Raw genomic sequence first — 14,253 nt, forward strand, 5'->3', positions numbered from 1 at the left:
GGGCTGCCCTAGTCTGTTCCCTCCCTCTGCCCCCACTCCCTGACTGGGAGGGCTCCAGCTTCAAGGCCCTTTGCTGTTATGTTTTCTGAAAAGTTACAGGTTCTGATTAATCTTTTTTGATGGCAAGTGGAGCAGAAAATATCCTCCCTCACCCCCCACTAAGTTTGATGTCATTTAGGGATATCATTATGAGCTGAGGCTATGCAGACAAAAATGCATGAAGCAGACTGCCTACAGAAGAAACACGCACTCCACCACCATCGCCATCGCCACCATCTCTAAAACCTCCACCACAGGAAAAATCAAGCCTTCTAGAATTGAAGACATTATTAAGGTCCAAATACAAGCCTATTCATTCTTTAATAGAATCAATTCTCAACCCAATCCCCATATAATCCCTGAAAGTGTCATTAACAAGCCACACTAGTAAGTTTTGAAAATCTCTATGGGCATTGTTTACACTTATAATTAAGCCTGGCTGATTCTCCTGTTACCAAAAAAGTGGAAAGGCACAATAAAATCCATTCTCATTGAATCCAAATCCATCTCTTTTCCTTGGCTTTCAGGCAGTTAGAGATATAAATTTTGATTAAAACTCTTCAAAAAAACTTTACCCTCTTTGATAGGCCCTGGGATGGTTAACAATACCATACAAGTGGGAGAAAGAATTCCAGGGGCAGCATGGCCTTCAAAGTTCATGCCAGCAGATGGGAACTCTGGATCTCCTCTGGGTCTCACCAGTGACCCCATTTATTTCTCTCCCAATGAGCAGGCCCAGCCATCGTCCTATTAACAAGTAAACAAGTGAATACTCTTAATTGTGTATCCCTGCCAAAACTTCTCTGAAACTCCTTTCTTTTTTGTTACCTTTCAAGCAAAGAGTAACACAGAAGAGAGGTGATTGCTCCTTCCACAAAGCACAGCATAATAAAATGTTTGATCAAAATATTTTAATAAAGATTCTTTCTGACATAGATACACATACAAATGGTCATACATAGCTGTCATAGTCTGATTGACCTATTTAAGATATATATCATTCTTTACACATCCAAAACCCGCCAGTAGATCCATCATAGCTCCCAACTTGCCATCCAACCTGACAAACTGAATTTGTATTATCTGCAAGGAGTGGAAAATAGCAGGACTCCATTTTTTAAAAAAAAGGTTTTCTTGATTTTCATAGGACAGAAAGGCAGGCAAAGAGCCATGCAAACTAAAACTGAAAGCTCACTTTGGGTAAATAGCTTCTCGCTCTTCCTTAGTTTTATTTCTTTTTAAATTTTATTTTTTTTAGAAAAATAACAAAGGATTTCACACCATAGGCAAATCAAACCAGTCTTTTAACTTAAATAATTCTCCACAGTTAAAATAACTTATATATGTACATATATATTAAAAGCAATTAAATTAGACCTTTTAAAAATGCACAGCACAGCCTGGAAAAATATTTGCTTAGCATGTTCTTACTTATAGGATCTATTGCTGTGATGTCTTTCCCTTTTAGAATGCAAAGGAGTCCCCTTTCAAAAAAAGAGATCAATTCATTCATCAATTAAGAATACACCTTTCCTGTAATTTTTGGACTGAAGCAATTTATTAAAGCTCAATTTAAATACAGGGATGATGCAACTGAAAATATCCAGGTGACCTTTGATAAACCTAAGCAGCTCAGATACATCAATATGTCTCTTCATACTTGTTGGCAAATAAACCTTTTAAACACTTGGCACACAGTATAAGTTAATCTATAAAACAGAATTTTAGAGGCATTAAAAAAATCTGCACATAAGACCCATGACCTTAACACATGATAAATATTGTTGATGTGGAAGGGTCATTGAAGAATAACAAATAAATACCATGAATTGTTAATACATCATTGCAGAGTGAAAAGTAACAAGGTGCACATAAATATTTTTAAATGCAATTCTTTCAGCCACAGTCAGTTTTTTATATCACTCTTGCCAAAACTTTTGAGCGTTTTCACAGGATTAAAGTTCAGAGACAATAAAAAATACAAGTCTTTTCATAGCAATGTGTCTCTTTCTGGTTTTTTCCCCCCACTTAAATAAGTCTACATTTCAAGTTTTTCTCCTGGCTCAGAATCAAAATTTATTTTCAAGTGCCCTTTCTGATTTGTCTGAATGAATATTCCGTCCCACAAGCCACCCAACCCGGACTCCTCCTCTGCCCCTCAGCACTAGCCAAATTCACAATTATTAGTAGGATTAGTATCTTGCCATTGAATAAATAATCTCCACTCTTAATAACCAAGCGACTACTTCCCAACTTATTTCTTAAACTCCCTTGCGGTCTAGGCTGCCACCAAAGTTACCACTTTTCTGAGAAAAAAAAGACATCCATACTTCATCCCAACTCCACCTCCCTCCTCCCTCCCTCCCCACCCCAAAGACGGAGATTCTGGGGATGTCAAGGCTAAAAGTCCCGTTTGTCTCTGATACTTCTCCTCAGTTCTCGCCTCTGCTTTGTTTGCTTTGCAAGTGTTTCACAACTACGAGAGGACCAAAATAAAAAGGGAAGGGGGGGCAGCTTTTCACTTTCCTCTAGCTTTTGGGTCGGTCTTGTGTTTTCCGGGGTGGGGGGGTGTTTAAGGCTTCTCCGTGCACTGTTTGCAGAGGCTGGAGGAGACGCTGTTAAACAGGGCGCACTTCTCCGGACAGGAGGCGGCCGGGGGCAGCCCAGCGCTGAACGGGTAGCCGGCAGCCTGCTCATAGGCGCCAAGCGCCGGGTGCAGGGCAGCGGCCGCCGCCGCCGCGGCGGCGGAGCTGGGCAGCGACGCGGCCGAGATGGCCTGGCCCTGGTTGAGGTAGGCGACAAGACGCCGCATCTCCTCCAGGGCCTGCGCCTGCATGAGGATGTAGTTCTTGGCGAGCAGCAGCGTGGCGATCTTGGAGAGCTTCCGCACCGAGGGGCTGTGCGCGTAGGGGATGACCGCGCGCAGCTCGTCCAGCGCGTCGTTCAGGTCGTGCATCCGCCGGCGCTCCCGGGCGTTGATGTTGAGCCGCAGCGCCTTCTGCTCTTTGGATTTCTTGCTGCTGCTGCTGCCGCTGCCGCCGCCGCTGCCGCCGCCGCCGCCGCTGCTGCTACCCCCGCCGCCGCCGCCGCCGCCGGGACCCCCCGGGGGGGCGCTGGCGCCGCCGTGGAGGTGGGCGTTGGAGCAGCCCTCGGCCGCCTTGGCGCCGCCGCCTCCCGCGCCCGGGGAGGCCCGCGGGTCGCCGACTCCGGCCCGCAGCACCAGCTCGCAGCGGCCGTCGCTGTCGTCGTCGGGGCTCTGCTCGCCGCCGCTGCTCTCGGCCACCGAGCCCCGGCTCGCACTCTCGCCGTATTTGAGGCACAGGGCGGCCCCAGCCGGTAGACTGCTCAGGCTAGGGTCGCCCCCAACGCCGGCAGAGCCCACGAGCAGCCCGGGGACGCCCACCCCGCCGCCGCCGCCGCCGCCACCGCCTCCCGCGCCGCCACCGCCTCCCCCAGGCGGTGGCAGCAGCAGCCCTGCCCCCTCGGGGTCAGCCGGCTCGAAGCAGCCCAGGGGCGATGAGGAGGACGACGCCGGGCGCTCCCGGGGCGGCGGCGCCAGGGACAGGTCCATGCCCGGGGGCGTGGAGCGGAAAGCCGCCTCCAAGCGTTTGGCGGTGGAGGCGCTCAGGCTCTTGTGCAGAAAGAGGTCGTCTTCGCCCGCGGCGGCCGCGCCGAGGTGCAGCCCGCGCTCCATGGTCCGGCGCCGGCGCCCAGCCCCGGCCCGCCGCGCCGGCCGCCGCCGCCTCGGCTGGGGAGTCAGGCGGCGCCGCAGACGCGCCCGAGCCGGGCTCCTGGGCTGGTGCGCGCGTCGGTCCCGGTGCTGCTGGCAGCCCTCTCCCCTTCTTTTTCTTTTTCGCCTTCCCCCGCGCTCTCCGCCTCCTCTTCTTCTTCTTCTTCGTCTCCAGCCGATGGTGCTGGCTGCTGGGGCTCACCATGGGCCGCGGCCCCGCATGGTGGGAGGGTGGGCGCGGAGGGAGTGGAGCCGCCGCCGCTGCCGCCGCCGCTCTGAGCCCAGCCCCGCGCCGCCTCTCCGCACCGTTTATCTTGCTTGGATTCACCTTCAAGAGATTTCCGGACCCATCAACCAGCCGCCGCCACAGACGGGGGAGTCTTTTACATCATTATCTCTGAGTAGGTTATTATGAAGAAGACTCGCCTGTTGGGACAGCGCTTTCTACCCAATCAGGTTAACGTTTTAATTAATAGGATTAAAACGGTAACAAACAATCGCAGGCGCTATCTGGCCGCGAGTCTGAATAGTTTCATTTCCCAGGTCTGAAGACAGGCAGCAGCTAGAGCTTTATAAAAGGCGCCGGCTCCATTATTCTGCGTGCCATCTGTATACACAGCTTAGCGCATATGTTTGCAAGGCGCTGGGTCCTGTTAGTAACCCAACAACTGCCTTTAGCTTGACATGTGTGGCGACTTTCACTCATCAATGAGCACACTAAAAGCCCTACTTAGAGCCGAGGATGTTCTTTGCTCCTTCAGCAAATTGTAGATCGGCGGCAAAGCCTGGGAGTCCCGGGGAAAGCAGACGCCCCCATCCGCCGCACCCCACCCCCACTGCCCTTCCCTCGCCACTGCTGTCTCATCTTGTGCTAAATTACCCTTGCGGGCGAGAATTATACTCCACCCCTGTTCGTAGAATGACTCTCATCCGGATTTGGTGATGGGAGTTTCGGGGGGGAAGTAGTGTCCCGCTGGCTTGCCCAAAATTCACCCAGGATTCTCAGGAAGAGAGCAAAGCAGTCGTCCCCCTTGAACACACTGCCTTATTTCCACCCGCACGCCCACTGCCCATTTCCTATCCGGATTGGGAAGGGGGAAAAAAAAAGGAAAATGGAGAGCAAATTGATTATGCAGCCCATTAGATTAAAAAAAAAAAAAAGAGAGAGAGAGAGAGAGAAGGGGTGCGTTTGCAGCGGTCTCCAAATAACTGCGACAGTGATGGTGATTATGAAGCATACGATTTCCTAAACGGGAGGAAACTGATTTCTCAAACTTTCCTCAAGATTAAAATCCAGTTGTTTCAGAACAGCCAGCTCCACCAGGAGTCAAACCCTCTCACACACCAAGGGGGGCATTTGTGCGTATTTATTTACCCCGAAACATAACCGACAGCTAGGAAGCCATTCAGGGACCTCTGGATCTGCCTCGGTTGTTCTTGGAGGGCTAGGAAGGGGAGAGCTGTGAAAACCAGTCCTCCTTTCCGGATGAGAAATGGTACACGCGGTCCTCTCGCTCCTGAGTTCGATCTGGGAGCACATGGTATTTAGCGGCTGGTTTTCATCCTTATGACATAAGTAAAAACAATATTTCCCAACACCTCCAATAAATCTTTCTTATGTGGCAGAATTACTGAAGCCTATGAAATTTTTGGTTTTTCTGGTTTCATTAAAAACCTTTTAATTGTGGCTTTCAGAGTTGGCCCCAGGTGTTGGACTCTTTTCATTACATTTTGCTCTAATGTGATGAAATTCTAATTCTCTCCTTACCATATGGTTAAATTTCCCCACTGAGAATTAGTTGAAAAAGGAGAAATAATCTATTAATCTCTGTAATAGATTCACAAATGAGGTTCGCCACAGAACCTGTTTTTGAATGGTAATATCAGAACAGTTGGGCGCCTTATTTCATAAAGGAGGGGTGAGGACGACACAGGGGCGTCTGCATTTTCACCTGGAAAGAATGAAAAGGGGCCCAGCGGTATCTTTCCAGAATAATTGCCTGAGATTCAGTCTCCTGGGGACAGAAATACTACGCAGTCGTGGGTTACTTTCGCGCCTTCAGATTTACTGGAATCCAAAGATTGAGAAAAAGCTAGCGGGCTGCGGGAAGCTATCCAGCCCAGGACCCAGGCCGGTGGTTCTGGAAGGCTTGAGCCGGCCCACGTGTCTCACTGGGGACTTAAAGGCACGTTTTACGTGCAGGGCGGCCTCTCGCTTGCCACTTCCCTCCCACTCTCCCTCCCCTGGCTCTCGCAGCAGTTAACCTCTCCCTTTAGGAAGCTAAAGACACGCTCCTGTTATTGTTTTTCAATTAGCAGCTTTGTTTTCACTGGGATCATAAACAAAGGTTTACTATAAACATAGGTGAGTCCCGTGTGCTTGACAGTAACTTACCAAAGTCCTCTGGTCACTTCCCGAAGGGCCGAGGCTTGCGCCGTCGTGGCTCTGGCCGGACAGGCTATACGTCCCCAGATGTCTCACACGGTTTTCCCAGCTACCCTGCCTAACTGAGCGGGCCGGACTTTCCGTGCGACGCCAGCATTCCTGATGGTCCCTCACTGGGCACTAGATGGGCGAAGGATACAGCACGCCCGGATCCGGTAGGAGCTCGGGCTTAGCTACCGGCTGCCAAAATGGGCCGTACTTCGCAGGGCTGTAATGGCCGAGCTGGAGCCCCACTGAAGGGGCTCTGCCCTCGCTAGACCTCGGACCCTCGCGGGACCCTGGTCCTTCGCCGCTACCACATAACTCAGCGCCAGAGAGCACCTCCACTCCTGTCTTCCATCTGCCTGCTCTCCCTGGCCATCCAAACTTGTAGAACAAACTTTTCCGCAACTATAGTTCACTCGGTTGCAGCCCCAAACCTCTCTCTTTGGTAGTTCAAGAAAACCCTCCCGGTCTCCCCGGAGGAGGTGGCTGCTTAGTAGTCACAGGAAACTTAGCTTTGGGAAACTGCTGGAGAATTTATAGAAGCTCTAAATGTGGGCCTTGTAACAACTGTCGGGGAATGGTCTTTGAGGTTTATGCACTCATAAACTTTTGCTGATTGCTTCTGGGAAGTTGTCAGGCACTTAACACTGCATTTATCTTATAAGGCGATGAAAACACATCTGCCTGGTGTCTCGTTACCTGGTTTAATCGTCGCCACCCTAAGTTACCGCCTAGGCTCCCTCCCCTCACTTGAGTGGGATCCCGCCGCCTGGTTTCTACCTGCAAAGAACTGGCTTCAGCTGCTCACTTGGTGCCCTCTGGCCGCAGGAGCTCTGGATAACTATGCTTGAACTTTATTCCGCCAAGAGGCTGGGAAAGAGCTCCGGAAGCAACTAGCAAATTGGAAAGGTAGCACGGAATAAACCAAAATAAACACCTTCTGGCTGCTCAGAAAGAAAGGGTAGGAAACTGGCCGGCTGTGAAAACTCATGACCCACAGATGACCCCTTGAGAATGATGCATTGAAAACTAAATACTGGGACTCTGTGCAGTTTCAGAGACGATCGCTGTGAATTCCCAAAGCAACTGGGGGCACTGGAGACAGGGGGACACTGGCAGCAGAGTGGAGGCGGCTCAGGCCACTCTGCCCGCGGGAAGGGCGGGTGAGGGTCCATCACCAATACCAAATAGGGCTCCCTTGTCCTGCCCAGGTTGGCGCTGTGAGGTTCATTGTCCACAACACATCGGGACAGGGAACATTCCCTGCAGAGTATTGGATACCAAATTTCCAAAAGCCAGAGCATGTTGTGCAAAAAACAGTTTTGTTACAGCAGGAGGGAACATACTTATGGCTTTAAAAACATTCTAGAATATTCAGCAACCATCACAGCAGTGAAATTTAAAGCATTGAACTTCAGACCAAACTAATTTTTTTAGGTCATAGTTAAAAGTCTTGGTGATCATCTTTATTAGTATTTGCCTGAGATTTGAAATAGGACCCTAAATAAAGAACAGAACACAATCTAATCTACTTTAAAGAGCAAACCCAGGAGTTTTTGTTATTTCTATAGCCCTAATAAATAGTTTACTTATCGAGATTTTAAAAGTTAGGAGAACCCCTGAATACTGGGATTTGTGTATCTGTGTGTGTTTCCTAAAGGGGAAAATTGTCCTATTTGTGTGAGAGAACATTCTAAAAAGTAAAAGCAAAGTTTGGCAAGAGTGCATGAACTTTGGCTTGGGAGCTGCTCTGGAAAAGCAAATTTCCTGGAGAGTGAAGGGAACCCTCTCCCGGCTGCGCTGGTCCGGAGGAGTTCTGCCTGGAAGGTCGCACGTGCCGGGAACCGCAGGGAACCCAGCGCGGCTCCTTCCAGGGAGGCCGCCGGGAAGCGCTGTCTCCGAGCCCTCCAGGACTGTGGCCGACGCGCGGAAGCTGGGCGTGCCCCCAGCGCCTATCAGAGGCACGCTGACCTTGAAGATTCATTTGCCTACCCTTGCCCTTCACCCGCCCAGTGCTGTCCGGTGGCACCTGGGTCAGCTTGAAGCCTGCACAGCTGAGGCTGATCGTCCAGCACCTCGCGGCGTTTGGGAAAGCGGGATCCAATCCGCGGCTGAAGGATTCAAGCCCATCAAGCTCCCCCAGTCAAGCCTTCTGGTGTCGTTTTGTCGTCAGTATCTTCTCCCCTTCTTCGCCAGGTCCTACACAGCTCACCTGCAGAGCCACACTGTGGTTCCACGGGTGTCCTGGGGATTGACGGGGTTAATGAAGGGGGCAGCGAGGGTGCTGGGACCATGGGCGCTGGAACATTCCTGGCAGCGCGCCAAGGGCCCCGGCGTTGCAATTGTCCCCAAGTGCGTGTCAATTCCAAGAACTTCGTGGAAAAGTTGAAACCTGTTGATCTAAGTTCTTTCGGGAAGATTTTCTTTTTCTTTACTCTAAAGAAAAGAGGTTGACCCTCAAGACTTGGAACCTCAGAGAACCCGGAGAAACAGTTTTTTTCAGTATGACTGTGCACCCCACAGGGGCGCGCAGGTAGGTTCCCTACCCCCACCACCGAGGGCTCATTTGGCTCCCGAGCTTTCCGATTGTGGGTCTGTTAAAAAGGGAGGGGCCCGGGAAGGCACGCGTAAAAGCTTGGCGCTTGCCAGTCACTGCAGAGACCCCAGAGAACTATGGGTTACAGAAGGAGATAGAGGAAGGCTAGTGAAGAGTTTCTGCAGAGTTCACTCCCCTCTTGGTTAGTTGGGGCACACTCCTGGATTCAGCTGCATTCCCTAAGGGCTGATTTACTTATTCGTGTTACACGTGTTTCCTCCCTGGAACCATACCTTCATCGAACGTTGGAAAACATTTTTAAAAGAAAAATTGTTTGCACAAAAAAGGATGGACAATTTCAGGGCTTGCCTTGTGTCACCAATTAAGAAACACCGCAGAGGTTTTAGTTTGGCTTTGGGATTTTAGCGCGGCGATTTAAAACCCACAGCGCCATCTCCTGGCAATAAGGAGAATACCGAGGTGGATGACCGTAATACTTAAATGCTGAATATGAAATATTCAAGGATGAGACAATTTTACGTCTCCCAAATTATTTCAATGATAAATTGATTACGATTACAAAACGTGAGCTGGAAATTTATGGTCATTAAAAGTTGTCAGACACTATCCTGGAAGCTAGTTATTTGTAAATAGAAGTTTGTATGTTATATTTACATACACATAGTTTTTACAGAGGCAGATATAGTTGTTATTCTAAGGACATGATAAAACATAATTCCTTAATTTGTCATAAATACATAATTTGAAAGAAGAAAATAACCGCAGCTTAATTTCTAAATCAGGATTTTAATTAGTCATTTTATGCCAAAGATACTGTAACTTTATAAATACCTCAGGGCTCTCAGGAATTAATTGACTAGTGAAACCCAAGTGCTGAATACTATTGAGATACTTTAATAGCCAAAAGATTTCTTTTTCAAGTGTGGGTGTTTTCAGTAAAAACAGTTCTCTTCACTTGCTTTTTGTGGATACTACGTACCATATATAGCAGAAAGGAGACAAATGGGAGATGATGATGTGTTGAGATATTACTGCTGCTAATAACTCATCGAATTTTACCAATCAACATTAGTAAATAATCTTCCCCACTTTTCTCAATTAGGCTTCTGCTTTCTCTGTTTAATAGTCTTTTCATGGCACAGTCTTTCAGAATGTCTTATTTAGGCCTTCTGAACTTGAAATTACCATCTGAAACCAAATCATTTCCCTCAAATTTAATGCACACAACAGAATTATGGATACTTAACACTTTGATGAATTAAAATGTTTCTGAAGTGTCTTTTCACAAACTTTGATCCTTTTTATAAATACAATTAAAATCCACTACAACTTTGAGATGATATCCTAATTAAAAACATTTCTCATCTACAATTATATACACAGGCCAGCTGCTAGTAATACAAATAAAAGTAGATATGCTTTCGATAGTGTACAAAATATTATGAATATCCTTCAAAAATATTGTAGCTCAAACAGACAAATGTAAACCTTACTTCAGTTAAAAGATTAATTTTATTTGATTCATTACAGTGAAAATCTATTAAGCCAAATATTTGGACTCATTTACTCTGTCAATGTAAGAGTTCCTGTTTGAAAAAAATTTGATTATGTATAGGAGGAACTAGATAAACAGATGGCTAGCTAGAGAGCTTTTCACAGTTAAATTTTTAAATTTAACATGGATAAGTTTGACACCTTCTCAAACATTTTTGATGAGGTCATTTGATCTCCTCTAGCAATGCAGTATTGTTGCACATAATCAATTTAACTTATGTTTAAGAAACATTAACTGGGCTTTTCTAGTAATATATTTGGCTGAAAACCGTACTGATTGATTTGTCCACTTGGAAATACACACACACACACACACACACACACACACACATTTGTGCTGTATTTACACAATGGTAAGCAAGTATTACAAAAAAGGAAACCAACAGCTGCAAGGCATCATGACATAAGTGTCTTAACATAAAAATAACATTCTTCTGATGAAATGTTTCATTCCAACTACCTGAAGGGGGCCGTCATTTGCAAACGACCATGTTGGCAGACTAGCCGGATTGTATATCTATGGTGGAGCAGTGCCCATGTGGAGAATGGATATTACTATGCAGGGGGCATGGGGACATTCAAGTTAACCCCAAAGTAAGGGCGTCCTGGTCCTAGGCACTTGCGGAAAAAAAAAGTCTCCCATTGCCATTATGGAGGAGAAGTTGAAATCTTCCCAGAAATATTGTTAATCCAGGTACTTAAACATTCTTACTCACTTGAGTCCCTTCCCATATTCCCATTGTTTTTGAGAACAAGGATCATGGGGGGACAAAAAGGAAGAAATAAGAAAGAAGGAAGGAACAAAGGAAGGAACAAGGTATGCAGATTTGAGGCCAAAGAACACATTGAATATATTGAGTATATTCAGTGTTTGTGGAAAGTCTTTGTCTCATAAAGATAGAGTCTGCTTTTCTTTTGAAAGGAAGTTTGTGGATTATGATTTTTGCCTATGTCCAAACCTGATTGCACTTCTCTCTGAATTGCTTTGAAAGGTATGAGTAGGGCGCCTGGGTGGCTCAGTTGTTAAGCAACTGCCTTCTGCTCAGGTAATGATCCCAGGGTCCTGAAATCAAGCCCCACATCTGGCTCCCTGCTCAGCAGGAAGTCTGCTTCTCCCTCTCCCACTCCCCTTGCTTGTGCTCCCTCTCTCACTGTATCTCTTTCTGTCAAAGAAATAAATAAAATCTTTAAAAAAACAAAAATAAAAATAAGAGGTATGAGTAGGTGTAGTAGAAATAGCAGACCCTCTGTCGAGTAACTCTGTAATCCTTGGCAATTTTCTTGATCCTACTTAGCTTCAGGAGGACTATGGATCCGGTAACCATACCTATCCCGACTGCCTCAGGGTATTAATCAAATGGTCTATGGGGAAGCATTTTGTAAACGTTAAAATGTTATGTGAATTTAATGTTAACACTTTATTATGCTTCTCTGACTGTTCCATTAAACCAGTTCAGTCACCTTTAATTATCATTATTGGTTTGTGTTTTGTTTATTTTTCTATCACAACATTCAGACACTGGCAGATTTCATGGCTTCCGCCATGCTGGAGTCTCATGGGAGCCGAGATGGACACTTGATATTCCCACTGCTTCAGTGCCTATATCCCCATTCCCTCTCCCTTCTCCTGAATATCCCTAACTGCCCTGCTTATGGAGGGTTTGCTCTCTTTCTGCTATCTTGAACTGAATGAATTTGTCTCTAGTCTGTTACCAAGTGGTCACTATAGTGTGATTTGGCTGAACTAACTGGTATATGGATAGAAAAATGGCCGTCGATTTGGCTCCAAGTCAATTCTTACTGGGATATCCCACTGCATTTCTATCCTTCACAACAGTCTTCTATAATAAGGCTTTCAAATGTGTGGAGCACACTTTTCAGTTTAGTGACATTTGTTAAATTAATGATTATATCATCTTTCTTCCTTCCTTCTAGATCATTAATATAAAAGCTTTGTGAATCCAGATCTATCATTGATCTTGGTGTGGCATTCGTTTCTTCCTCCCTATGGCTGGAGACATCAATGCTATTATTATTTCTGTTGTTTATGGTCCATCAGGCAGTTTTCAATTCAGTTGACAGTGTTCATCTCAAAGCCAATTTGAATTAATTTTTTATGAAAGATTTATGGAGACAATGTATGTCAGAGATCTAAATTTATTACACACCTTGCCTTCCCTTACCCACTAATTTAGTTATTTTTATCAAGAAAGAAAATCAGGTTTGTTTAAATTATTTTTTCTTTTTAAACCTCAGCTTTTTATTGCTCCTTGTTTTAATGCTCTGTAAGAATTTGAAGAGAATTTCTACCTAAAATTTTTATTATTTTATTAGAATTAGAATTAAATCAATTCCTTGTGGATTAAGAAATACATTTAAAGAAACAGAGTGGTAACATACTATACTTATAGAGATAGATGGTTTTTATACACTTAGGGTAGAAAGGCTTTCCTAGGCAAGGCAAAAACCCAAGGACTCACACAGGAAAAAGTTGACACATTTAACTACACATGAAAAATTAAATTCCTGTTCTGTAAGGAAAGAGACCATAAACAAAGTTAAAAGACAAATGGCAGACTAGGAAGTGAAAATAAACACATCCAATATACAAAGAGTTTCTACAAAACAGCAAGAGGCTACCTAATAAAATAAATAGGAAGATAATTTAATCTGGCAATTAGAAGAAATATGAATGTCCAAAGCATGGTATAAATAATATTCAGGACCATTAATAAAAAGAAAATACAAATTAAAACAATTTTTAAAATAGGCCAAAATTATTAAAAAAATTAATAATATGCAGAGTTGTGAAGCGAAACAGTTGTAGTCAAAATAGGTATAGTCTTTCGGGGAAGGTGATTTGGAGTCTGACACAGAAATAATGGACTGAACACTATACATATATGTATAAAGATTTTCTGAGAGGGCAGAAAATATGAAACAATTTAAATGTTCTTCAGTAAGCAAATAATTACATAAATAATAATGCCTCCATTCTATAAAATGGTATGCAGATACACAAAGTAAATGAACTGACCTGGAAAGACATTTCTGATCCATAATTAAGTTCAAAAAGAAAGATGTAGAATATAATATGGGTATTTTTGGAATCACAAAGGGTATGTGGGTAGATGCATGCAGGAAAAAAATCTGTAAGAAGTTTACTGATAGTTAACCCCAGTTCCCTTGAATTGGACAGCTGAAGGGTAGGGGAAACTTGAACTGGAGAGCCAAGGGTGGTTTCCTATGAGTTATTTTAATTACCTGGATAAAATTATGCAAGTAGATATTTGCATAATTGCTAATAGCAATTATATATTTGCTATTATGTGAGTAGCTTTTCTTAACAATTAAAAAATCTTAAGAACAAATGATTCAATAAAGTGCTAATACTTTCTCTAGGTTCTTTGCATCATTATTTATTCTCTTTTCCTTTTAAAAGTATTAACAGTAGTTTTCCTAATTTTGACCACTTGCTCTCCATATTTTTGTCCCTCAAATTTCATTACCTGAAACCATTTTCTCTCATGTCATTTGGATCAAAAATGCATTTTTAAAATAATAATGACATTTATGAACAATATATATTCTCACTTCCCCAAAGTTGCCGGCCCTTCTTCCCCAGCAACTAATTTTTTTTTTTTAAAGATTTTATGTATTTATTTGACAGACAGAGATCACAGGTAGGTAGAGAGGCAGGCAAAGAGAGAGAGAGAAAGGGAAGCAGGCTCCCTGCTGAGCAGAGATTCCGATGCGGGATCTCAGTCCCAAGACCCTGGGATCATGACCTGAGCCAAAGGCAGAGGCTTTAACCCACTGAGCCACCCAGGCACCCCAGCAACTAAATTTTTGAGAAAAAACAACCACCACCACCACCACCACCACCACCAAGACATGAAAAATACATACTGCAACCTCAGCGACTTTATTGTATTTCAGTAA

The 14,253-nt window shown here is 45.0% G+C and overlaps 1 protein-coding gene across 1 annotated transcript; it reads right to left on the reverse strand.

Annotated features, from left to right (window-relative positions):
• Nucleotides 1–935: 935 nt before the first annotated feature.
• On the reverse strand, nt 936–3,733 carry BHLHE22 (basic helix-loop-helix family member e22). Its single transcript, XM_044244477.1, has one exon. It carries the CDS (start codon nt 3,731–3,733, stop codon nt 2,612–2,614), a length of 1,122 nt encoding a protein of 373 aa, XP_044100412.1. The 3' UTR covers nt 936–2,611.
• Between the last annotated feature and the right edge of the window lie 10,520 nt (nt 3,734–14,253).

The sequence above is a fragment of the Neovison vison genome, chromosome 4, assembly GCF_020171115.1.
Source record: "Neovison vison isolate M4711 chromosome 4, ASM_NN_V1, whole genome shotgun sequence".
Taxonomy (NCBI): domain Eukaryota; kingdom Metazoa; phylum Chordata; class Mammalia; order Carnivora; family Mustelidae; genus Neogale; species Neogale vison.